The 26329-nt window shown below is 43.4% G+C and overlaps 1 protein-coding gene across 1 annotated transcript in view; it reads right to left on the bottom strand.

The window, feature by feature from the left end:
* Positions 1 to 26329, bottom strand: part of Parva (parvin alpha) — a 140898-nt gene that overhangs the window by 17085 nt on the left and 97484 nt on the right. Inside the window, exons 5-7 of the mRNA XM_048360797.1 lie at positions 14070 to 14210; positions 6825 to 6940; positions 1817 to 1875 (exon numbers count right to left, since the gene is read on the bottom strand). Coding sequence (XP_048216754.1) covers positions 1817 to 1875; positions 6825 to 6940; positions 14070 to 14210 — 316 coding nt within the window. The remainder of the gene's footprint in view (positions 1 to 1816; positions 1876 to 6824; positions 6941 to 14069; positions 14211 to 26329) is intronic.

Raw genomic sequence — 26329 nt, 5'->3', positions numbered from 1 at the left:
GATTTTTTCCCTTCCAATCCTCAAGAGTCTAGTCCTGAGAGAGGAGCCAGCCCTCCCTCCCTCCCTCCCTCCCTCCCTCCCTGCCACCAGCGTGGCTTGGATGAGACTTCACACTCTGTTACTACCTCTTTCCTCCTTTGCTACATAGATTACCCATGTTAATGTAAAGTCTGGCCTCGTGATGTGTGCGGGGTTTGTTCCTGTCTTCAATCACATGACGGCTTGTAGTAAAGAAAGAATATTGGTGTCAGGGGCTGAAGATTCTAACTGGTGTGTGGCAGGCTTCTCAGGACAGAGATCAGCACACCTTCCTTCAATGCCCTGGTTGTAGTGTCCAACTACCTGGAAGGTCAGCTGTGGCTCTTTCCTGTCCATCCTGGATACACAGCTTGCACCTGCCACTGACCTAAGATAAGTCTTATTCAGAGAAGGGGAGGAGCTGGAATCACACTGGCAGCTGAAAATCAGCAAAGTCTTAGGAGTGTAAGTAGTAGAAAACAAATCACTTCTGAGACTTGTTTCCCGTGTGACATTGGGCAAGCTGCGGAACCTCTCTGGCCTCCACACGTCTCTACCTCTAAAATGAGGACAATGATGGTAAAGCACCTCAGTGGGTGTCACGAGCATTTAATATCTAGAAGGATGTTTGCCTAATTCCCACTATACAAGGTAAATGCTCAAACCATTTTTCCCCCTAAATACGCTTTTGGTTCTCATGATTCTTATGACATTAGTTTATCTACATATCTATCTATCACCCATTAAGGATCACCTCTACTTAGTATACTGGGAAGACGAATGGACATGGACTTCACTGTTGGGTAGACCAAGGCTATATTGTCCATCACCCTGGGCTGTGAGGCCTTATGCGTATTGCCATTGCTTCAGGTGCCCTCACGCATTATGTAATCTAGACAAGCAGAGCCCAGGACTCCTGCTGGCCATGCTGGAGAATGAGAGGGAGCTTCCTAGAGATGGAACAGGGCCTGCAAGGGTCAGCCAGGACCAGAAAGAACAGGAAGGAGGGCCATTAAGAGAAGGAAGGCATATGACTCTAGGTTAGGAAAAGGCTCCCCACTTAGATGAGGAGACCAAGGCTCAAGACACTCAAGACTTACAGGTCCCTGTTCTTTCCAGTGTGCTGCCCTTATTCAAAGGAGCCGAGAGAAAAGTCAGGGCACCGGGAAGGCCGGAACCTAACTTTGCTTAGCTTCACGTGGGATCAGGCTCTAGGGCAGCCTGATGAGCCCATGGCCCTCCCCCAACCTGCACTTTCTGCTTAAAACCAAAACTTCAGATGCCCAGGGCAAGTCTTTCACATGTCCTGATTTCCTGATTTTTAAAAGTAAATGGAAGTAACAAAACCTAACCGCTGAAAGACAGCTCAACTCAAAAGTGCTGGGGGACTTTTGGGGGTCCTGGCACATGACCAAATAAATTAGACTCAGAAAAAAGGAAGAAAAGCGTCCTTTTGAAGGTTAACAATTTAAATTCAACCCTGTGTTTATGGCCCTACGATTTCATGCTGGTTGGCTTTTTTTGGGGGGGCACACTTTTTTTTTCCTGGAGTGCCACAAAATTAGAATTTTTCAATCACCGCTAATTCCCCTTCTCCACTTCCCCACCCAAGTTTGTACCTTGAGCATTGAGAGGCATGTTTTGAATGCACGGAAAAGGCTAAACTATAATCATTGGCTGTAGTCTAATCCCTCCTGCAATCCCAATAAATGAAAGCTAAATATCAGCAAATGGATGAATTTCGGAGAAACATCTGTGTTCCATTACAGACTCGCTGGCAACAATGGTGTTGACATACTCTGTGTTACCAGTTATTTCCTCTTGGATTTGCCGGGACTGGAGGATTCCTTCTCGTTTCTGAAATGGGGGAGGGAGGGAGAATTGGGGAAGAAAAGACAAAAAATATATTTTAGAAAAATAATGGAAAAAATGATTAGCATTTCTGACATTGAGAAAGTTACTGGTGTTTTAAGAAATGTTCCTAGAGACAAGATAAGCCTAGAAGGGAAAAGAGGCCCTGAGTTTTGGGGCCTGGACTGTACCATTAGGATGTAAGTGCAATTAGTGTTTAGTCCAAACAAGTAGGCTGTCTCTTGGATGGTGAATCTTTCTTTTCTTGGAAGAGTTTCTGCTGGAAGCAAACTGTGAGCCTCCTGGAGTAACACACAGTAAACCAAATGGAAACGAAGGCCAGGGTGTGTCTGCCCTCCAGCTGGGACCATGGGGGGAGGCTGAGAAACACTTTTAACTGGGGTTGCTGGATAGAAGAACTGAGGCCAACTTGGAGAATTCAGAGGTAGAAGGATTTTTCTTTGCTTTTGTTTTTAAATTTGTTTTGTTTTATCGGGAGCTTTTATGTGATCAGTGTGGATCTTACAGAGGTACTCTGAGAAAAAGGGAGAGCACTTCGGCACCTCCCCCAGCCAACCAGCAAGTCAACTGTGCATCCAACCCCCCGCCCAGCACTCTTCCAGCAATTCTTCCTCTAGAGGCGGCCCTGGGCTGGAGTTAGAACAGGTACTATGGAGTATGTGACCTGGCTGTAAGGCCTCCCAGGACTTATGGTAAAAGCTGTAGGAGGAAGTAGGCAAGGGAGAGTGGTTCCCTGAATGGTGCTGAGTTGTGCCTGATGCCATACCTTAATTACTAATAGGATCCTTTCACTCTCAAGAGTGTTAGGGATGATAATACTGAGTTTGCTCCATGCAGAGAGGAAGTGTTATTCACAGGGTGAGGGTGTGGCCTTTCAGATGGATGGCCAGAAAAGCCTTCCTTGGTGGTGGTGGGGTCCTGAAGTAGGAACTTCCAGGAGTTAGGATGTGGTTGGATATTGAGGGTCCATTGCAGGCAAGAGTGCCCTCAGCCACCATGCAGAGTCAGGACAGCACAAATTGAAGCAGTGGCTCCTTCGGAAGGAAGGTTAATTAGTCTCTGGGATTGAAGAGTTGTGCCTTTATTGTGTGGCTCTGGGGCTAATGAAGGAGAATTAGGGAGACTTTCTGGCAGGCACCAGCAGGCAGATTCACTAGCTGTCCCTTAGACACAGCAACGGGCACTTGGAGGACAGTCTGGGCAGGACATATGGTTCGCAGAGCAAGTCTGTTTGCTGAGGCTGAGGTGAATGTTAAGAGGGGCCTGTGAGCTCAGCCTGACACACCTTCTGGAGCCTCCGATCAAAACTTTCATATATGTTGTCTTACATCCCCAGACACTAGAGTCCTTGCAAAACTCTGACCAAAGGGAAAGCAGAGCTAGACAAACACAATAGTCTCACCAGATTACAGGAAGAATGAATTATCAAGCTAAAATAGGAACTAAAGAGAAAACAGATACTTAAAGGTGACCAGGTGATGGATGATAAATCAAGACTTTTTCCAAATTGAGTTTAGTAACATGTCAAACTGTTCCATTCCCAGACACTAAACTTCATCCTCCAGCAGTTCATGCAGAATTAAGTGCCTTCATATAGAATGGAAAGGAAATCTGAGTTAAGCACCCCCTTGCTTATCATCTGGACTCTCTTCATTCTTTATCCACTAGGGAGTTCTTCCTATAATTCAGCCAGGAACTCTGCTGTTTCTGAGGCCAATTTCTGTACCTATTCACTTGATAAAGCAAATCACTCTGTAACTTCTGACATGTACCAATGCTACGTGGTGTAATGCATCTTCTTTTTCCACGTCCTCATGTTAACAGAACTTCCTACAGGAGAAATTAAGCCTACAACAGCTTTCTAATGTTCTATGACTGAGCTCAAAGTAAGGCCCGAGATGTGGGCTGTTTCAAAATAGCAGGCCTCAAACCTTGTCATAATTTTTTGTCTGTAGGAGTTCTAACAACCATATTTTGCTATTTTCATTAGAGCTGTTTATTCAAGCTGGTAAGAAAAATGCTAAGATGTTCAATAAATAAGTGGATAAGGGATTGAAATGGATTGTCAGAAAAGAGAAGATACAAGGGGTCAGTTAGCATGAAAGTATTTCCATTAGCAATGGAAGAGCTGTACACGAATGTAACAAAAGTACAGTTACACAATTTAAACATTTTTCAGGTCTTCCAGGCATGTTGGCACAAGCCCAACACTCCAGCTACTTGGGGAGACTGAGATTGGTGGTTCAGGTAGAACTTGACTTCAAGGTCCGTCTCGACTATGGGCGTGGTGGCACATGCCTGCTGTCCAAGCTACTGGAAAACACAACAGCTGGGTGCAGTGTTAGCTGCCTGCTATCCCCAGTGATGCAGGGGAGCACATGTAGAAGGACTGCAGCCTGGGCCAGCCTGAGCATAGCGTGAGACCCTACCTTGAAACAACTAATGGCAAAGGGGCTGGGGGCATGGCTCAAGTGCAAGAGTGCCTGCCTAGGAAGTTTGAGCAATGAGTTGAAATAAATATAATTAACTAATTAAAATATTAGCTACTTGGAAGGCAAAAATCAGAAGAACTGCAATTTAAGGCCAATCTAGGCAAAAAGTTAGACCATCAAGACCCCATCTCAATCAAAAGACAGGTATGGCGGTGCCTATCTGTGAGCCTAGTTTTGTGGGAGGCTCTAAGTAGAAGGGTCACAATCAGGCCAAGCAAAAATGCAGAACCCTTTCTGATACAAAAGCAAACATGGCTAGAGAAATAGCTTATGTGGTAGAGCACCTGCCTAGTAACTACCAGATCTTGAGTTCAAACCCCAGTACTGGAAAAAAAAAAAGTTATGTAGTTCTTTCATGAACTGTCACAGGAATCATGGTATTTAGTAGACTATGTTGTTTGGAGTAGTTGTGGGTTCACAGTAAAATTGAGAGGAAGATGCTGAGATTTCTTATACACTCGTCCTCAATCTATTTATTTATTTATTTTTTTAAAAAATTTTTTTTTTGGCCAGTCCTGGGGCTTGGACTCAGGGCCTGAGCACTGTCCCTGGCTTCTTTTTGCTCAAGGCTAGCACTCTGCCACTTGAGCCACAGCGCCACTTCTGGCCGTTTTTTCTGTATATGTGGTGCTGGGGAATTGAACCCAGGGCCTCATGTATACGAAGCAAGCACTCTTGCCACTAGGCCATATCCCCAGCCCCTCAATCTATTTATTGATACCTTGCAGAACTTGCAGTGACCGATCACTATCCTCCAAAAGCCACAGACTTTGTTAGAGCTGACCCTTCCTGTTCTACATCGTTTTATAACTCTGGATAAATATATCCCTCACTGTAGTATTGTACAGAACAGTTTCACTGTCTCCCCCCTCTCCAATCCTCTGTGCTTCACCTATTCATTTCTCCTTCCCCCAGTGATACTTATAAAGAACATTACAAGTGGGCTTCACACATTATTGGCTGGTAAAATTAACACAATGGAGATTGGAGATGACCTGGTCTATCATGAAGACACTTGTCTCCAGAATGCTCTGCAAGTCTACAGAACATACAACATGCCAAGCACCATACCTGATACAAAGGGCTCAATAAATGAGCACAGTTAGTACCAACAGGTACCTGCACTTAAGAGTCTGACTCACACAGCTTAGTACTGCCAGCTGAGAGCTCTCTGCTTCCTACTTGTAGTCTTGCTTCCTGGCAGGTAGGACCGATGCCATTATTCCTATCATAGCTTCTTCTGATCCCTGAAAGCTCAGCTTCTAAGCTCTTTTATCCTGGGGACTGGCCTGGCCTGATCTAGCAAAGTTTACCAGCCTTCAAGGCGTTCCCTCACTCGGCGATGGCAGACTTGCCTCTTGTCTATTCCAGCACCCTGGGTAGCCTCAGGTATCCAGGGAGCTGCTTGTGCAGGGAGTTTGCCTTCCCTGCCTGTTTATTTGGAAAAGAACAGAAATGCACAAACAGAATGATGACCTTTTGCTAAATGGGCATAAAGTTGGAAAATAAAATTGCATTTGAGTAGTTAATGGGGTTAGGAGCAGAGTGAGATAGTTGTGGGGAGAGAGCACACCCTCATTGTGGAAATTACACGGCCATATGTGAATGGAAATTCCATCCAACAATCTGGAAAAGATGACTTGAGGTCCTAGCTGTGTTGGCAGGGTGGGTGAGAAGTAGCAGTGCCTCCAACCCAGGCATGGCCAGTTGAGGTCTCACACGTACATTCACCCCGCCACACCCAGAGACCTCCCCCAGGACCCCTGTGTCATTTCTCTATTGCTTGCTGGGCACCCTGCACACTTCTAGACACAAATGTGTGAATATCAACACTCCCCTCCTTTCTTCTGCCCTACCACACACACCTCAGAAACAACATACACCTTTAAATCTATGTTTCACAATCCCCCAACAAAAATGCATAAACTCCAGGCACACAATTCATACAGCCATACTGTATACAAACACGACTCCCCCTGCCCTATCCTTTACACACCTAGCATGCAAAAGCAAACATATATTTGATGTTTCTCATGTGCCTTCTAATACACAACCAAGCATGCTCAGCACCCGCCCTGCTGTCCTGCTAGTTCTTCTAACAACCTACCCAAATGTGCCTTAACTGTCACAGGAAGGTAGCTTCCACAGCAACTTTTTTTTGGGGGGGGTGGTGGTGGTGGTGCTGGTCCTAGAGCTTAAACTCAGGGCCTGGGTACTGATCCCTTTTCTGTCCAAGGCTAGTACTCTACCACAGAGCCATAGCTCCACTTTGTGCTTTGTGGTGATAAACTGGAGATAAGAATCTCAAAGACTTTCTTGCCTGGGCTGGCTTGGAACCTTGATTCTCAATCTCGGTCTCCTGACTAGTTAGGATTACACCCGTGATCCCTGTTGCTTCCACAGCTCTTTAAAGGCATATGGTTGTCATGGTGTTCATCTTACCTGGACCACAACCACCTGGATGGAAACATGGTCTGGAAGTCGGATTGGTGCCCGGAAATACTGAGACAGAGCAACTAGTAGGTGTAAGATGGCCACCAGGCTCTTGGCATGAACAGCTGAAATGGAAGAGGATTTAAAAATTAGAGTATCATCCCAGGTCCTGGACAACCAAAGTAGATATTCAGAATGTACTCCACTCAGTGCCCCCTTGTCCCATCCTGAAGGTCCCTCAGTCACTGTGGGCCCCTCAGTTCCTAGCCAGGTCCCATAGAGTGCCTTCTTTGGGTCTTATTACTGCAGGATTTCTACATGGTACCTTTCTACTCTAACCTCAGGCTCCTATCAGGATGCCAAAGAGTGCCGAGTTCAGCTGCATGCTTCCCAGCTATGTCCCTGTTCATTCCAGATATGGTGAGCATATCGGCTCTAGATTACTCATATTTCCTCTAACCAATACTAGATATGGAATGGGGCAAGAGGGCACTGAGTCAGGAGCATCTGTTTGGGGCTGAGCTCCCTGGAGGAGAGCACAAGAGCCACCAGAAGAGCTTTGCTGCTTTCCTGAGAAAGAAAAATGTATGGTCAGCATAGGTCATGCCTCTCAGAGAACAGCTTAGAGTCCGTATTTAGGATCCAAAAGGTTTCCCAAGCTGCAAAGCCACATGCTGAATGTAAAGTCATGTACTGGAGAAGGCTGGGCTTCCCTGGCTTGTCGTTTTCTCAGTAGAGGAGAAAAAGGCTGATACCTAATGCCAGGCACAATGGAGCTCGAACTGTGACTTTGTAATTCTGCCACTTACTAGCACCCTGACCTTGGGTGGGACAGCCCACTTGAAACCTCGGAGCCTTAATCTGTTCAACTGTACAAATGGGTAGGACAAGATCTCGGTGGATGCAAAAGTTGTGAAGATTTCCAAAGACAACAAGGGCAGGGCTCCTGGAACAAAATAGGTGCACTTTAAAAAAATTATAACTTATGTGAAAGTACTTGGCACCTAAGCAATCAAAACACACTGGATTTCTCCCTTTTCCATCTCATAAAAGGGAAGATTTGCCAGGGGCTTTACCTGGGCCACAGCCCTATCAGAAATATGGCGTTTCCCTATCGGGGCCATTTAAGTGAAGAACCCAGAAGGCTATTTGTGCCCTGAGTATGCACTGGACTCATGATGAGTGTGTCATTCTGTCTTCCCTGCATTGACAAGTCTGAGGAAGCAGAAGCTTTGAGAAATCACCAGAAAAGGAAATGATTCAGACATTCCTTTGGAACTCATTAGAGTTTCTTGTTATCTCCACTATCTCCACGGCTGAGAGCAGCGGCTCACGCGTCACATGACCCAGCAGACAATGGCTCTCTGAATGCCCAACCTTCCAAAGACGACAATGCTGGCATTGTCAATTGAGTTTCACCTACACTTATAACTCCAAAGAGGCTCCAGGCTGGGAGTGTTCGCCTAACAATGGCATGGTCACTGAGGGACAGAGACAAAAATCACTGGTCTTCTGGTCCGAACTTTCATGGCACTCCTGGTCTGAGGCTAAGGGCTGTAAGAACACTTGCTGTCTCTCACCCTTCTTTTAATGACAAAACAAGCTAGAAATGTTGTGGTCATACAAGCTGTATGTCACCTATATATCATCAAGATTGTCTTGGTGAGCAACATGTAATATCAAAAGCATCAGACAGCTTGTCAGATGCTTTTGATCAATGCTCTGTCCACCTGGGAATCCTTTCAAAAGGAGTAATCACACACAAGGCGGAGAAAGATGTTAACTGTGGTGTAATAGGTTATCATCAAAACTTCAGCCCTGGGATACCCTAATGTCCAGCAGCAAGGGAATGACTCAGCTTGTGAGTTAGCAAACACTTAAAAAAAAAATAAAGCCGAAAAACCCTGTGTTCTAAAAGTGAATGGGCAGAGCTCATTAAAAAATAAGGGCCATGCAGTCCACCAATGACTGCCTGTCATTTCCCAGGTGACACCTGAGTTCCTCCTTGTGATCTCCAGGCTGGACCAGGCATGTTTAACAATCACTGTGTTCCAGAGTTATAGTCCAGTTACACAATGGGGCAGCTTGCCCTGGGCCTGGGTGGCACCACATTCAGGAGGCTGAGATCTGAGCATGGCAGGGAAGTCTGGGAGATTCTTATCTCCAACTAACCACCAAAGTGAGGCTGTGGCTCAAGTGGTACAGTGCTAGCCTTGATCAAAAACGCTTAAGAGTGTGAGGGGCTCATGTCTGTGATCCTAGCTACTCACCAGGCTGAGATCTGAGAATCATGGTTCAAAGCCAGCCTGGGCAGGAAAGTCCCCGTGACTCTTATCTCCAAGAAAACACCAAAAAGCCAGAAGTGGAGCTTTGGCTTAAGGGGTAGAGCACTAGCCTTAAGCAAAAGCACCCTGGCCCTGAGTTCAAGCCCCAGGACTGGCACACACACACACAAAAAGCTAAGAGATAGTGCTTAGGCCCTGAGTTTCAAGCCTTAGAATGGGCACACGAAAAAAGGGATAGTTTGCATGCTCTGAAAATCATTAAGATAATGGAGGTATAAATATAGATAATATAATATTAAAGGTAAATTTAGTAGAAATACAATAAAAATATAAATTTATGGAATATAGATCCATAGGTACATATATATAAACACACACACACATACTCATGGCCATCACTTAGAACAAAGTTATACATGAGTAGAAAGATAGTTTAAATATTTCCTTTAGAATAAAGGTAGATGATCTTTTCAATTAAAAATTAAAACAACTGTTGGATGTTGGGGCCCCTTCATTGTGGCTGGCTCTGGCAGCTCTCCTGGGCATTTTCTCCTCATGCTACCGAGTACCATAAGGCTGCCCTAGGCCTGTGCTCGGGGCAGGATGGAGATGTGTGGTGTAAGAGCAAGGATCATGGCTCTCCTGCATGCACTTGGACCCGCCGTGCACACAAAGTCACACCCGGGCTGGAAGACAGGTTTAAAAACAGCTATGGAATCAGAAATAGTCCTCCAAATATATCCTGTGGGAGGAATAGAAACTGGTGTAGTTTTTCTGGAGGTAATTTAATAATATGTATTATGACCTTAAAAATGTTCTAGTCTTAAGCCATCACTCCTAAGTGTTCATCCTAAAACAATAATCATGGGTTTCAGGGCAGAGTATTCATCAAGCTGTATTGCTATTAATGTGAAAATTCACAACCCAAACCACTTACCATTCTTTACAGCATATCCATACAATGTCATATTATATAATAGTGACATATCAAATATTTAATGACCAAAAAGACATTCCTTCCTACATATACGGGTTGATCTCACTTTTATAAAATATACACACACACAGGCATATACAGTATTCTCTTAGTGTCTCAGGATCAGTGCTTGCATTGTTTTACTTAATACAGCCCAAAGTACAGAGTAATGATGCTGGCAATTCAGATAGGAAGGTGTAAAGTGCTTCTTTAAAAATGATAAGGTAATTGTATGCTGAGATTGCTAAGATCCATGGTAAGAATAAATGTTCTACCTATGGAATTGTTAAAAAGGAAAAAGAGGGGCTGGGAATATGGCTTAGTGGTAGAGTGCTCGCCTTGCATGCATAAAGCCCTGGGTTTGGTTCCTCAGCATCACATAAACAGAAAAAGCTGGAAGTGGCACTGTGGCTCAAGTGGTAGAGTGCTAGCTTTGAGCAAAAAGGAAGCCAGGGCAGTACTTAGGCCCTGAGTCCAAGTCCCAGGACTGGCAAAAAAATAAAACAAAAAAGGAAAAAGAAACGTGCTAGTTTTGCTGTTTTACTTTCAAGTGCAATAAAGTACAGTTACAGTGTATATAAGTGCTTAAAGATGGAAAAGACATTAAATTTGTGCATGTACAGGAAAAGACAATATATAAATTTAAGGATCATCCATGGTTTCAGACACATGGGGTCTTGGAACACATCACTTTTGGATAAGGGAGGACTACTGTGCATATGCACACATGTACGTGACATACATCACTTATCACACATGCACATAATGAGAACACACTACAGTATTTATAGTGCCTGTCCCTGGATGGGCAGCTGGGGCAGCTGAGAGAAACAACGGGTAGAGGCTTAGTAACCAGGCCCTGCATTGGAGTCTGGGTCTGATTGCCGGCTCTATTATCTATCAACCTGTGTTTGCACAGTGATGCTCTCATAGCAAATATGCTCAGTATGTGCCAAGTCACTTCCTGAGTTTGGGGATTCAGCAGTGAAGAGGCACAGTCCTTGCCTTCAGGATGCTTCCATTCAGGGGCCTGCCCTCTCTGTGTCTTAACTTTCTCATCTGAAAATGGGGATAATAAAGATTCTGACCTCAGATGGCTAAGTAAATGTGACAAGGATTAGAACACATTCAACGTTTAGAGAAGTGCAAATAAGACACTAAACACCATAACATATGCTAATCAATACTTAAATTTCTTGTACCTGCATTTGGAAATTTTCAGTCATAATAAATTGTTGTTGTGAATAGGAAAAAAGAGCAGCACAAAAGCCCAAGATCAGGATCCTTGGTAATTCAGCAGCCTGTTCCTGCCATCCTTTCCTGAGCAGAAAGACAACACAGTGTCCCCAGATAGACAGCTAGAGCTGCCAGTGGAAACGGGAGGGAGGGAACTCAGAGCCGGGTGCCACAGCTATCCTCTATTAGAGGGACACTATTAGAGTGTTCTTGTGGGGTAGAACAAAAGGGTGAGAAGGGCTTAGTCACTGATGAGTATTGGAGAAGCCCTTGAAGGAAGACCCCTGCCTAGTACTGATTCATCCTGTGTCCCACTTCCGGGAATACACATCGGGACAACGACATGACCACAACAGACAATGTTATGATAACAAAAAACACCAATCCCTTATCCTGGCTTCCATTCCAGAAAGGCTGAGAAAAGCGTACATCAAGAACCTGGTCTTCAGTGGCTCTGGAGCATTTGTACAGCTCATGCTTACTTAACTTCTCATGGGAAAACATGTATAAGAAACATGATTATTCATGTGACATCTATAAATATGCATTTTCATGCTTTAGTCTAAGCTTGTGCTTCCTTATTTTCTCTTAGTATTCTGTCATGCGTGATTTCTGCCTGTCCTGTGGCCTTCATAGGTAACAGTTTGGGATATCTACTTCTGTTTCTAACTGTCCTGTAATAAACTTAAGCCCTAGGTAGATGTTGACCCTTTTAAGGTTTTTCAACCTGTTGCTGCACCAAGAGAGCACACAGTTAAAAGTCTTAGCTGTGTCTCTGTTTACTTCTCATGAATTATTCCCCTTCCATAAGGCTCCAGAACTGAATTGCTGGGTTGGAAGGGTTAATTACTTCTGTGGCTGCTCCCTGCAATGCTTGAAGACCTGGGCTTATTTACAGGAGGTGGTGGTTTGTTCCATAAGGAATGTGGCAGGCTCAGCTCTGAGGGGAGGCCCCTCGCTCCCGTCTCCATTGGCAGCTCTAGCTGTCTATCTGGGGACACTGTGTTGTCTTTCTACTCAGGAAAGGATGGCAGAAACGGGCTGCTGAATTACCACGGACCCTGATTGATCTAGGGCTTTTGTGCTGCTCTTTTTTCCTATTCACAACAGCAATTTATTATGACTGAAAATTTCCAAATGCAGGTACAAGAAATTTAAGTATTGATTAGCATATGTTATGGTGTTTAGTGTCTTATTTGCACTTCTCTAAACGTTGAATGTGTTCTAATCCTTGTCACATTTACTTAACCATCTGAGGTCAGAATCTTTATTATCCCCATTTTCAGATGAGAAAGTCAAGGCACAGAGAGGGCAGGCCCCTGAATGGAAGCATCCTGAAGGCAAGGACTGTGCTTCTTCACCGCTGAATCTCTGAACCCAGGAAGCAACTGGCACATACTAAGCATATTTGCTATGGGAGCATCACTGTGCAGACACAGGTGATAGATAATGGAGCCGGCCATCAGGCCCAGAGTCTCCCCTTTCTCTGGCCTCAGGCGTAGTCGTTGTCTCCCTCTGCTCAGCAGAGAATGCCCTGTTCCCGGCTCTGTGCTTCTCACAGCAGTTCATCACGCTATGCAGCTGTGTCAGCAGAGTGTAATTATGCTGAAGGAAGTACACAGTGTCTGTGCCTGGGTGTCAGATGTTAGAAACCTGAAGAAGAGATGGCCACTGGGAGTGCTACTAGGTCATTATCTTGAAAGGTGTAGTTTCCTTTCTTTTCCCCAAATTTGAAAGATTTTTTTTTTTGGGGGGGGGGGTGAGGAGGAGTCAGGTAGTCGTATGCACTTTAAGTTGTTTACATTGAGTATATTACCTAGTCTCTAATACTTGAAACAGTCTAATCATTTGTACTGTCAACCTTTTTGTATTTTTTATCAACTACAAAGAACAAAATAACTTTGGACTCCCTAACAGGGCATACATTGTCACATACGTTGTCGCTACGAGATTTAACTCGTCTGTGGAGTTAATGTGGATTGTCTTATGGACTTAAGTCTGTGGTAGGCCCTGGGCTGACTCTTGAGGCAGCAGATGAATGAATAGTTTATACTTTCTAAGATCTTTGAGCTACACTAGCTGTTAAAAGCCGAATTTAAGCCAGATGCCAGTGGCTCACCTCTATAATCCTAGTTACTCAAGAGGCTGAGATCTGAGGATTACAGGTCAACGCCAGCCCAGGCAGACGAATCTATGAAGACTCTCTTAAAGGCTGGAAGTAGAGATGTGGCTCAAGTGGTAAAGTACCAGCCTTGAGCAAAAAAAAAAAAAACAGCCAAGTGAGATCCCTAGGCACCGAGTTTGAGTTCAAGCTCCATCACTAGCACATTTAAAAATCCTATTTTAGTGCTGCATCTCTGGGCAAATGAAAAGAAGGAGCAGCCCTTATTTCCAGCCTTCCAGCTGCATGGCTGTGTGGACCCTGGCTTCCCAAACCTTTGTCCCCCTTTCCCCCCTCGTCACAGTGGACACAGAAGCTTTCTAAAAGCCTGTGCTGGGGGTTTCAGAAGTGGCTCCATGGGAGTGAGAGATCTCACACCAGGCTGTTTCCACAGAGAGGGACACTGGCTTTTGACACTTAGATTTTCCCACAAGGGTTTATATGGCAAGTTCTCTTTCTAAGGAAGGGCACATTTGACTCAAAAGACAGATGGGTTTGCACACTGAGCCTGCCAGCTCTGGATGGGCTTTTGGGGAAGACCCACAGTAACAACCCTAGTGTTATTTAACAGGGCCTGGATTCTTCATACAACTTACAGTCCACGTTCCACTTGATGCTCCTGGGAGGAAGCTTCAGGGTTTCGTTGATTTTCTCCAGGACAGTCTGCAGTTTTTGCTTCTGAGCAATCTCTGACTGGGTGACCTCAGCAACATTTAGCTTCTCACTCTCAAGTTTCTCTGGGGTATCAAGCGGAAAGAGAGCAGCTGTTACCTTGAGTCACTGACAACTCCAATTCATGAACTTCACTCATTTGTTCATGCACATTCATACCCTCAGTCACCAAATGAATATAGTTGTCCCTCGGTATCCATGGGGGATTGGTTTCAGGATCTCCCTACAGATAACAAAAATCTGTGGATGTTTAAGCCTCCTATAGAAAATGGTAGTATTTGCGAATAACCTACACACATCTTCCTGCATATGATAATCTACAGTATAATAGGATAATGGTTTCTAGATTGCTTATAATGCCTAATGAATGCAATGTTGTGTTATTATGTTTTATGTTCTAATATTTAGGGAATAAGAAGAAAAAAGTCTGTATATGTTTAGAACAATGCATTTCTCTCTAAATCTTTCAATGTGAAGTTGGATGAATATTCAGATGTGGAACTCTTGGGTCAGTCACTACCCTTTTCTACTGGTGGCACTGGTAGCTTCAGTAGTGGAAAAGTGCGCGCGCGCGCGTGTGTGTGTGTGTGTATGTGTGTGTGTGTGTTGGTACTGGGGTTTGAATTCAAAGCCTCACACTCTCCTTTAGCTTTTTTCGTTCAAGTCTGGTATTCTACCACTTGAGCCACACCTCTACTTCAGACCTTTTGCTGATTAGAGATAAGAGTCTCAAGGACTGTTTTGCCCTGGTAGGCTTCAAACTGTGATCCTCAAATCTCAGCCCCCTGAGTAGTTAGGGTTACAGTCATGAGCCACTGGTACATGGCTGTGAAAACCTTTCTTTGTGTGTGCGCCAGTCCTGGTAATTGAACTTGGGGCTTGGGCGCTGTCCCTGAGCTTCTTTTACTCAAGGCTAGCGCTATAGCCCTTGAACCACTGCTTCCCTTCTGGCTGTTTTGGTAGTTTAGTGAAGATAAGAATCTCACTGATTTTTTTTGTCCAGGCTAGCTTTGAATTGCAATTCTCAAGTATCAATCAGTCTTCTGAGTAGCTAGGATTTGTAGACCTGATCCCTAGGACCACAGAAGTAGGGCATCTGGCTTGTCATACTTGAACTCTTTTCTATTATTCTGGGCTTTTCTTCTTTTTTTTTCATTCTGCCTTTTCCAAAGACATCTCTGTGCCTCCGCTGGGCAGACTTCCCAGTGTTTCCTTGGCAGAGTCAGCCAGTCAGACACTGTTGAAGGAATTCTGTTCATTCCTCTTTAATGTGCCACACCCATCATGTTTACGTGATTTAAGCATCTTCTTTCCTTTTAGATTAATCTGGATGCTAGTTATGCGATGCATCATCTTATATCAATTTGAATGCATACATTTTTTAACATTTTAATATTCCTAAAATCAGGTGTCTTAAATTGATTGAATGCTAATATGGCTGCTGAAGGTGGAAGATAGGAGTCATTGCTGCCATAGCTCTTCACTTCTGTGTCTCAAGCCTATAAAGCTATCATCAAAAGATAGAAAAATTCTAAGCAAGAAAGCATTGGGTAATAGTTCAATGAAAAGCATTTTTTTTTCTCCTAAGGGTGTGCTATAAAAATCAGAAATATGCTAGAAAACACTGTCTAATCATTTTACTAACCTCAGTGGACTTTTTGGTAGAAAATATGTTGCCTGTTTCTGGATTTACCTAAGCCACTCACTCAAGATTGAGAGAATGGATACTCTGAAATATGTTTAAAATTTCTTCTCCACACTTTCGAGGGCTGCTGTATCAATGGATTAACCTTTTACATCAGTGTCTCCCTATAGTGCTTATTTATTTTAGGAGACTGTGGCTCATACAAGTCAAATGCCCTTTGAGTATTTCTTTTTTTTTTCTTTATTGTCAAAGTGAAGTACAGAGAGGAGTTACAGTTTCATATGTAAGGCAAGTACATTACTTATCCAACTTGTTACCTCCTCCCTCATTTTTCCCTCATTTCCCTCCTCCCCAGTTCCCTCTCCGTCATGAGTTGTATGGTTGGTTTACACCAATTGGTTTTGTTAAGTATCACTATTGCAATGCTTTGTCTCTCATTTTTGGTATTCCCTTCCCCTTCCCTAGTTCCAATACATGTCTATACAGTATCTGGGGTACTACAATCGTTACAGTAATAGAAGGACTAAGACCACAGGAAGGGAATATGAGAGAACAAAAGGTACGGCTTTACATGGTATGTTGAAATTAACTACAGCAAGGATATACCACTTATTTCCATAACATGGAGTTCATTTCATTTAATGTTATCTTATGTGTTCATATAGGCATAGCTATTGAGCTGTTGTGCTCTTCTGCTATGTCTATCTTAGAGATGTACTAATTATTCCCTACGAGGGAAACCATAGGGTTTATGTTTCTTTGGGTCTGGGTCACTTAGTATGATTTTTTTCCAGTCCTTCCATTTCCTTATGAATGGGGCAGTATCATTTTTTTCTGGTAGAGGCATAGAATTCCATTGTGTATATGTACCACATTTTCTTGATCTACTCATCTGCTGAGGGGCATTTGGGTTGGTTCCATATTTTAGCAAGAACAAATTGTGCTGTGATGAACATAGTTGTGCTGGTGGCTTTTGTGTGGTCTTCTTTGTAATCTTTTGGGTAGATGCCCAAAAGTTGGACTGCTGGGTTGTAGGGGAGCTTTATGTTTGGCCTTCTAAGGAACCTCCACACTGCTTTCCAGAGTGGTTGAACAAGTTTATATTCCCCACCAACAATGTAGTAGGGTCCCTTTTGGCCACATCCCTCCAGCATTTGTTATTGTTAGTTTTCTTTTTTTGTTTAGTTTTGTTTTTTTTGCCAGTCCTGGGGTGTGGACTCAGGGCCTGAGCACTGTCCCTGGCTTCTTTTTGCTCAAGGCTAGCACTCTACCTCTTGAGCCACAGTGCCACTTCTGGCTTTTTTCTATATATGTGGTGCTGAGGAATCGAACCCAGAGCTTCATGTATATGAGGCGAGTACTTTACCAACTAGGCCATATTCCCAGCCCCTTGACAGTTTTCTTGACATTCTTACTGGGGTGAAGTGGAATCTCAGTGTTGTTTTAATTTGCATTTCTTTTATGGACAGTGATGTAGAGCACTTCTTCATTTGTCTCTTGGCCATTCTCATTTTCCCTTTAAGTAATTCTTTAAAGATCAAGCTGAGGTTGCTGGAGAATTTTCTCAAGGTTCTATGGATTTATGAGTCCTTTTCAGTACTTGGGTAGGGTTAGCTCAGATGATTCTATTTATGATGACTGGAAATATATTTCTTTCTTCAGTGCATCAAGCTATCCTTCAAGTCTGAAGTTCAGAAGAAATCAGACTGATTTAACAGTGATAGGTCTAAAGGTCTTCCCTTGAATGGTAAACCCTGAAGAGAACTTGTATGCTTATTTCCATTGTCAGGCTGAATTCTTATTTTGGATCCTCTTCTCTAGAACCAAAGCCAACTTGCTTTTTTTTTTTTTCTTTTCTCACTCCAATTATTTTTGGATGATGCAGTTTTCTATATAGAAGCATGTTCTTTCCATTGCACACTGCAACTATCAGCATTGGCAAGAGCTGCCCACAACGCAAGGCTGAGAAACTTCTGAAGCCTTATTTTGGCCTGGAGGAAAAGACTGCTAGGATATTGATGACTGACTTGGGAGTAGGCTGGGTAGGCAGGGAGGAGAGAAGTGGCAGGAAAGCCACTTATTGGCTGGCCTTGCTGTATTACATCATTGTCTATGAATTTTTATATTTATAATCTGCTGGCATTGGCTTGGGTTTCTGAGTCTGTTATCTAGGTCAACAACTTTTTCTTGTACTGTTGTCCATTTTATTCTAGTTTTTATAAAAAAAATGGTGGGAAATAAATATAATTTGGACTCCCTAACCTCCTTCCTGGCATAAGGCTTCTAAAATTCTTATAACTTCCTTAATGATAGAGTGATAACTTCCTTAATGATAGGGTGATAAGAACATCTTTTGGGGCTTTTTGTGTCCAATTCCTGAAAGAGCTCTGAAGTGATGAAGGCTGCCAAAGGAAGTAACCGTGTGACCAGAACACTGGTCCTCTCACCCTGAAACTCCAACCCACAGACAGGGAGAGGAGCTAGAGGTTCAGTTAATCACCAAGGGTCAATGGATGATTTAATCAGTGGCACCTACGTAACCAAGACTTCATTAAAATGAAAATAAAAATCTTTCAGCCATTCGTGCTTTGGCCTATTTTTGTATCACTCTTCTTAGTGAGTCACCTTTCACCAGCACCAAGAGAAATCAGAATGGAAGAAATGTCCCTTTATTAATCTTACTCACTTTGAAATCTTTGTGCACGTAGGCCTTGGCAGTCTGACAGATGAAACTCCACCTTTCATCTCCCCACTGCCATCTTTATTCCTCTCACTTTTCATTGTTCTTTTGGCTCATAGTATAGAAACTAACTTCTTCAGAGTTGGATGTAAAATAATGTCTCTGCTTATAGACAAGTTGTGTTTAATCTTAATGACTCATTTTTGTTGAATAAAGGCATATCTAGTTGTAGTCTAAGAAAACAAGAAAACAAACTGTAACCAAAGAGTTTCAGAGAACTTCTGTGTAGGTGAACACAAGAAGGTGCTGGAGGGTGATTCATCCAAGAAAGGGTCAGGTGGCTCTAGGCCCCTCTCCCAGACCCTGCCCTCTGCATCCATTCCAGCTGGCTGTTCCCAAGTTGTATCCTTGATAAGAAACTGGTAAACTCAATTGCCTTCCTCAGCTTTATGAGCCATTCTAGCAAAAGACTGAATCACAGAAGAGGGAAAGGGCTCAGAAGTATAGGAAGCCCAGATTTCAGACTGACATCGCAAGGGAGTCAGTCTTGAGGGGATGAGCCCTTAACCTGGGGGGAGGGGGTTGCAGTACCACAGAAGGTGGTATCGAAATCAAAGTGTAGGATACTTGGACGTCTGTAAAAAATTGGAAAATTATTTGGTGTAGGAAAAAAAATCCCCTGTACATTTGGTATCAGATAAGCATAGAGAAATTCAGTTTCCTTGATTAGATTTTCCTTTTTGCTAAACAACAACAACAAAAAACCCTGCTCATTGTTTTTCTATTTCTATCAGTATTTTTAACAAGTTGATGAAACTAAAATTGAAATGCATTCTTTCTAAAACTATTTTCCCTCTGGTGTTTAGCATCTGGCATTGCTTATTAAGGAAAAGAAAGATTTTTATGGCTTTGCTCTATTTCTTCTGCAATACAATGATTTTTAAGAATGTAAGTCTGAATTACTTTTTCCATTTTTGTCATTTTTGTTTCGAGCTTATCTTCTTGCTTTGAATTTTTGCTGCTGTTTTATTTTAGACATTGGTATTGAATGGATGGGTAAAGAAAATGTGTCTCAAAGAGATCTTTATTAACACACACAAGTACACATAGAAGGAGGTCTTTTTTTAATGTAATGAGATTTTAGGGGGGGTGCCGGTGGCTCACGTCTGTAATCCTAGCTATTCTAGAGGCTGTGATCTGAGGATGACGATTTGAAGCCAGCCTGGGCAGAAAAGTCCGTGAGACTCTTCTCCAATTAACTACCAAAAAGCCAGAAGTGGTGCTGTGGCTCAAGTGGTAGAGTGCTAACCTTGAACAAAAAAACTCACAGAGGGTCTGGGAATATTGCTCAGTGGTAGAGTACTTGCCTAGCATGCATGAAGCCCTGGATTCGATTCCTCAGTACCCACATAAACAGAAAAAAGCTGGAAGTGGTGCTGTGGCTCAAGTGGTAGAGTGCTAGACTTGAGCAAAAAAAAAAAAGAAGCCAGGGACAAGGCTCAAGCCCTGAGTTCAAGCCCTAGGACAGGCAAAAAAAAAAAAAAAAAAAAGGTCACAGATAGTGGCAGGCCTTGAGCTCCAGCCCTAAGACTTGTACTAAAAAAATCCAAAATACTCATAGCATCTGTAGTATTTACTTAGTTTATTGTTTCTGTTGACAATCTTCATGGTTGCATACTGCTCATGTTTTTGGTGATTTCTCAATTTAAGTTCATTTTTCTTAGAATTTTATCTGTGGAAGTTACTTAGGTTTAGAATTTGTCTTTACAGGAAGGAAATGTTTCCTTTTGCTTCAGAATAGTAATAAGCAGGGATAACTTTTAACTAAATTTCTAGCTGTAAAGACTTTGATAAGGAATTATCGGAGACAAACTTTTTTTTCTTCCCCTTCATGAATATTCCAGGTGGAGACAGACATTCACCCTTATTGTTTCAGTGGGGGGCACGGGGGGGGGGGGGTGTAGATTTCCTAGTTTACTGCTGGAAGTACTGTCCTTCAAAGACTGGTCTCTGATCTAGTCTTTTTTTTCCCATCCATAATCTACTTACTTTGTTTCCTGATCCTGTATGAGTAATCTCTGAAACCTGAGGTCATAAACCATTAGGAATTAGCAGGATCCAACTGGATTTACATTTCCTTGTTGTCTTTGGATCAGAAGATTTCCCTGCCCTTTAACACTTGCGTAGCTATACCACACAAAACTATGTTTTTAAAGGCTTATCCAGATTTTGCAAGCATGGAACTAGAAGCACGGGTTAAGTGATAGAGTGCCAGCCACAAGAGGAAAAATCTGAGCAAGAAAGGAAGGCCTTGAGTTCAAGCTGTTGTTTTTTTTTTTTTAAAGGTTTTGTAAGTGTGCTATGCCTCCAAGACTTGTCTGAACTTCTGGTCACCCATGATACTAGAAACAGAAATCTATTTTTGTAACTAGAAGCTTTAAAGCACTTACAAGCCATTGTTTATGGCTTGTCCTTAATACGTCTGTGATATTTCACAATTTTTGATATCATCACTGCTGGGTTTTGTCTGTTTTTATTGTATTAGCAGTTTCCTTTCCCTCCTGTTTCAATTGGGATGGTTACTGAGTATATTATTATTTCACATCTATTTAATTCAGTTTTTCTCTTCATGTACTCAAACACTTTTTATGATTGATAACTTTCACAGCTTGAAATGTTTCCATGCTTCTATGTTAAGTTCACTCCCTCCACTGCAGCCCTAAGTTCCTTAGATTCCTTCCAAAGGATCAACTCATCAATAGATATTCTGGACCTACATACACTAGCATCAGATAGATGTGTCTGTACAGTGTCACACCATATGCCTAGCTTGGTACCATGCCTTTTAATTTAGTAGGGCACGTTTAAAATCTACCAATCATCTATGGCAATACAATAGTGTGAATTCGGAGCCTTATGATTGCCAGGCAGGTGTCCTATAGTCAAGCCATGCCTTTGTTTGTGCTATTATTATTTTCTCAAGATAGTGAGTGTATTGCTTCCTGCCTGTGTGTGCCCTTGGACCGTGATCCTCCTATTTTAAGGCTTCCTGTCTAAGCTGGGATGGGTGACAGGTGCATGCAACCTTATCCAGCCTCATTCTATGGAGGTGGAGTCTTGTGAACTGTTCTGCTGTGGAGCAGCAATTTTCCTAATCTCAGCCTCCCACGGAGGACGACAGGTGCGCAGCACTGTGCCCTGCATCAGTTGAAGTGTCGGCAAACTTTGGTGCCCCAGCTGGTGCCCTCCCATTCTCAGCCTCCCACGTAGCTAGGATTACAGGCATAAGTGACTGGTGCTCAGACTATTTACTGATAGATGAAAACTTATTCCTCTTTTTAACTTTTGAGTTTTTCAGAATTGTGATAATGCTGGTTTAAAAACAGCAGAATGTGTCATCTTCTGCAATGACCAGACTCAAGTGAGTGACAGCAGGAAGACTCAGTGCAGCACTGTCATGGATTCGTCTCCACTATGGTAGCCACATCTGGCTATTGAGAACTTGAAATGTAGCCAGTGAGATGGAGGAAATGGAGATTTCATTTTAATTCTTCTTAGTATCTGCATGTGGCTGGTGGCTATTATACTGGCCAGCTCAGCCACAGAGGTTTTATGGATTATCTTTTTGATTCTACAGAGTGCTCAGAGCTGCAGAGATGTGTGCTAGAACTGGAACTTGGATCTCCCATCTCTCTCTCCATTCCTGTTTCAATTGTGGCACAGCAGCTAGGACATCCTGAGTGCTGTTGGGCACAGGAAGCAATCCCTCAAAACCAATGGGATGAAACTCTTCACAATGCTGCCCTTTCTGGGGAACATGGGGTCGCCCCACTCAACATCCCCCATGTGGACTCTGGCTACCTCACTAGGATCTCTTAAAGCTTTTCTCCCTTGCAAGCCACTCCCCACATTCAACACCATTCTTACCCCACAGGGAGAGTTCCCTTCCTTGCCTCTATACAGCCCTCCTGTGCACCTGGGATTCTGTCCCACAGTATCCCTTCTGACCATGACACTTTGCTCAGAAGTCCACTGCCCCATGAGCACGGCCTAAAGCTCTTTGTCCAAGTTTTTTTTTTTTTTAATAACCATCATTGAGAATGAAGATGCAGCCTACCTTATCACTATGAATGGCTTTTAGATACATAGAACAGTTGCCAAGACAGTGTAGAGGTCGTTGTGTCCCATGAACTTGGTCTTTCCCTACCCACGACACACTTGTCACACAAATGTTAACCCTATGATTCACTTGATTCTTATTAGTTTTTCCCCAATGTCCCTTTTGAGTTTTTGGAAACTGTCCAGATGTCACATCTATCCCTCATAATTCCTTAGGGTCCTCTGTTCTGTGACAGCTTTCACACTTTTTGTTGCTGGTTTTAAGGATCATTGAGTTATACCATGTTTTCCTCAGGAGTAGACTAGGGTTGCAGGTGAGGAAAGTTAGGCCACAGAGGTAAAGGGCCCTTCCATCACACCCTTCCCTACTCCAATCAGTGAAATCCAGTCAGTAAATTCAGCTCATCAAGAGGTAGGAAGTTACTTTCCATCTGCATGAAGGGGTCATATTTACATAAGTTATTTAGAATGCTTTTGTGATGCTTCTATTCACTTATTTTTTGGTTGTTGGTTTTCATCGATTTAGACGTGAGTGTATTTATTCATTATCTTCCTTTCTTATTCTTTTCCTCTCACTAATTTCAGCCCTGGACATTGAGTGCTCTTTCAGGTTGGTCTTGAACAATTTCAACATGCAGTTCCCAATATTTAAACCTAGGACCTTGGACATGCTAGGTAAGCACTCTACCACTGTATCACAAAGCTGAAACTGCCCAGTTTTGGAAAGCTGTGGTTCCTGCTATTGGAGGATGGTGTTAGAAACCATGACCTGTGTGCTGGTTTCTCGCATCAACCATACATCCCATCCCACTCAACCAATCCCTGTGGGCATTCACTCGCTTTCTCTTTGGCTCTGCAGCATTCTTCCTTCATCACACTCAGCAGTAACCGCCAGCAACTCTCTCGTGCTAGCTAGGATGCTTTTCTCCTTCCTCCTCTTGTGGACACTTTGCTCCTTCCATAGGCTCTAATCAAAATGCCTTCCTTTCACAAAGCCTTTCCCAAACTCCCCTTTGTTATATCACAGCCCTCTGTATTGCCAGGTTGTGAGCGATGAAGACAGACAGCATTAATGCTATGTTTACATTTCTGCATCCCTAACTCAGCAGTTAGCATACAGCAAACCAAAATTTTTTTATTGTTGTTAAGTATTATTTGACTATGATAAGATCAGCTTAAAAATAATTCACTAAAGTATATATCAGGGGAAAGAAAACCAAATGCATGCACGCATGAACACACACACATACACACATAGTGTCTCTACCACCAAGAACAAAACCCCATCTGGGCACCAGTGGGTATGTCATAATCCTAGCTACTCAGGAGGCTGAGATGCAAGGATTGTGGTTCGAAGGCAGCCTGGGCAGGAAAGTCCATGACATTCTCATTTCCAATTAACCACCAAAAGGCCAGAGGTGGAGCTCTGGCTCAAGTGGCAGTGTGCCAGCATAAACAAAAAAGCCTGTCCTATAGAAAGTTTATGCCTTATAGGTCCTTCTTGTCTCCCATGCAAAAATGTCCTGTTTCAGTCACAGGAAGAACTCTGTAACCTTAGGGCTCTTATCTCTCAAAACAGGCGCTCTCTGTTCCCAGAGCATGCACACAGCCAAAGATAAGGATCAGCCAGATGAAAGACGCACACAGCCATCCCCAGTGAGGAATCCTCCATAAAGAACAGGCCCTGGCTCGGGTTCAAGTAACTGATTAATCCTGCCGTGTGGACATTTTCCTGGAATCACTTATCTCCCGTCTCCCTCACTCTGTCGATTGCCTAGGTGTTAGTGATACAAACATAACAAGGTGCCATGGATTTAGCTGCATAACTGAGATGTGGGGGAATGTGTACCCCTGTTGGACAAGTCTGTGGCCTTCTTGTAGGTAGGGCTATAAGGAGCTATTGAGGAAACTGAGGGCCTGGCCATTATCAGTCACCACAGAAGCAGGTAATCCTAGGGAGAGAAAACTCCAGGCATGGAGTGGAGAGGCATTTTCTCCTCGTTCTGGGGCTGAGAAGCTCTTGCTCTGAGGCACAGGAAGGGCTGAAGCCCATTCTGTGAGATGCTGGGGTGGACATCACCAAGACACAAGCCAAGGGGCCACCATCTGCCGCCCTCAACACGAACAGCTCGAGGAGGTGACCCATGTCAGGAGGAGCAGCCCCCACTGCAGAGGCTGCTGGTGTCCTTCCCATGGCCCCCTACACCCTCGTGTTCACCTGCAGATAGCTCCTGGCTCACTGACAGGCCCACCTCCTGAGCAGGCTCTCAGCTGCTCTCCTTTGCCACCACAGGACTACAACCTGGAGGTCTGTATTTCCTATACTGGTCACCCTCAACCCCAGGGCTATGGGGCCCAGAATCAATGTCCTTGCTTTTCTATCCTGAGAAGGGTGATTTAAGGCCTGGTTTGTCTGTGCTTCCTAAGATTGCCTTCCATAAACATTCCTCTACCAAATCCTTGTCTTAGCATTTGCTTTTGGAAAAACCTCCACAAAGGCCTCTGGCCAGAGTCAGTGGGAAGATGCGGAACACAGGGATAGCAGTGGAGCCACAGGCAGGAAAGAGTAGGGAGTAGCTGTTCCCAGAGAACCTACCAGAAACACCTGGGGGCACGGAGATGGGTGTTTTCCAGACACTGTTGCAGAGAAAGCTTCTGCACAAAAAAGTGTGCCCATCATCTAATGATACACACTTGTTCTGGATTTCACCATCACAGTGCGTACCCCACCTCTATGCCTACTTCCAGATCTGTCTGTGTCTTTGCTTCATGATGTCATCCACATAGCTCCTGGACTAGCAAGGCCCTTGGGCCAGGTTCATCATCCTCTAATGCCCAGGATCCACTATTAATTCTCAAATGCCACCCCTTCTACTCTCCATACCCCGCCAACTCGGTAAGGAGGCCATACAAGCCCAGTAGAGTAGAAGCTGAATTTCAGGACAAGATCATGCCTTATTCATGTGAATATTACAAGGTGAGAGACCTGTACTTTTTGTTTCTTTTTGGCCAGTCCTGGGACTTGGACTCAGGGCCTGAGCACTGTCCCTGGCTTCTTTTTGCTCAAGGCTAGCACTCTACCACTTGAGCCATAGCGCCACTTCTGGCTGTTTTCTATATATGTGGTGCTTGGGAATCGAACCCAGGGCTTCATATATACAAGGCAAGCACTCTTGCCACTAGGCCATATTCCCAACGGAGACCTGTACTTTAGTACAGATGTTTGACCATTTATCATGCGAATATCAAGTTAAAACATTCCTTAATATGCCTAGATATTTAAATGTCTTTCTTCAAAAAAACAAAACAAAAAACAATTAGGGCTCTTTGGGAAGGTGGTTGATTCCAGAGCAAAAGTAAGGAAAATATCAGATAAGCCTAGAATGAAAGTGAAGAAATGCTAAGATAACTAAGATAAACAAACAAGGGAAATGTTAAGATAAATAATATGTACACATAAGTTTCTGTAAGCCAACCCGAGATAGCGTCCAGTGACTAAAGACAGAAGTATGTGAACAAAGATAACAAAAATTGAATGATAGCATTAGATTCCCAAAGTATAATTAAGTGACCAAGTAAGCAAATAAATGAGTGACAATTCTTCCTATTAATAAATGTAGAATGAATACACAAAACTCAGCATTAGACCACCACAATAACTGCAACACACACACACACACACACACACACACACACACACACACACACACACACACACACACACACACACACCAGATAAG

The sequence above is a fragment of the Perognathus longimembris genome, chromosome 13 (genome assembly GCF_023159225.1).
Source record: "Perognathus longimembris pacificus isolate PPM17 chromosome 13, ASM2315922v1, whole genome shotgun sequence".
NCBI lineage: Eukaryota > Metazoa > Chordata > Mammalia > Rodentia > Heteromyidae > Perognathus > Perognathus longimembris.
This window is presented reverse-complemented; position numbering and strand designations above follow the sequence as displayed.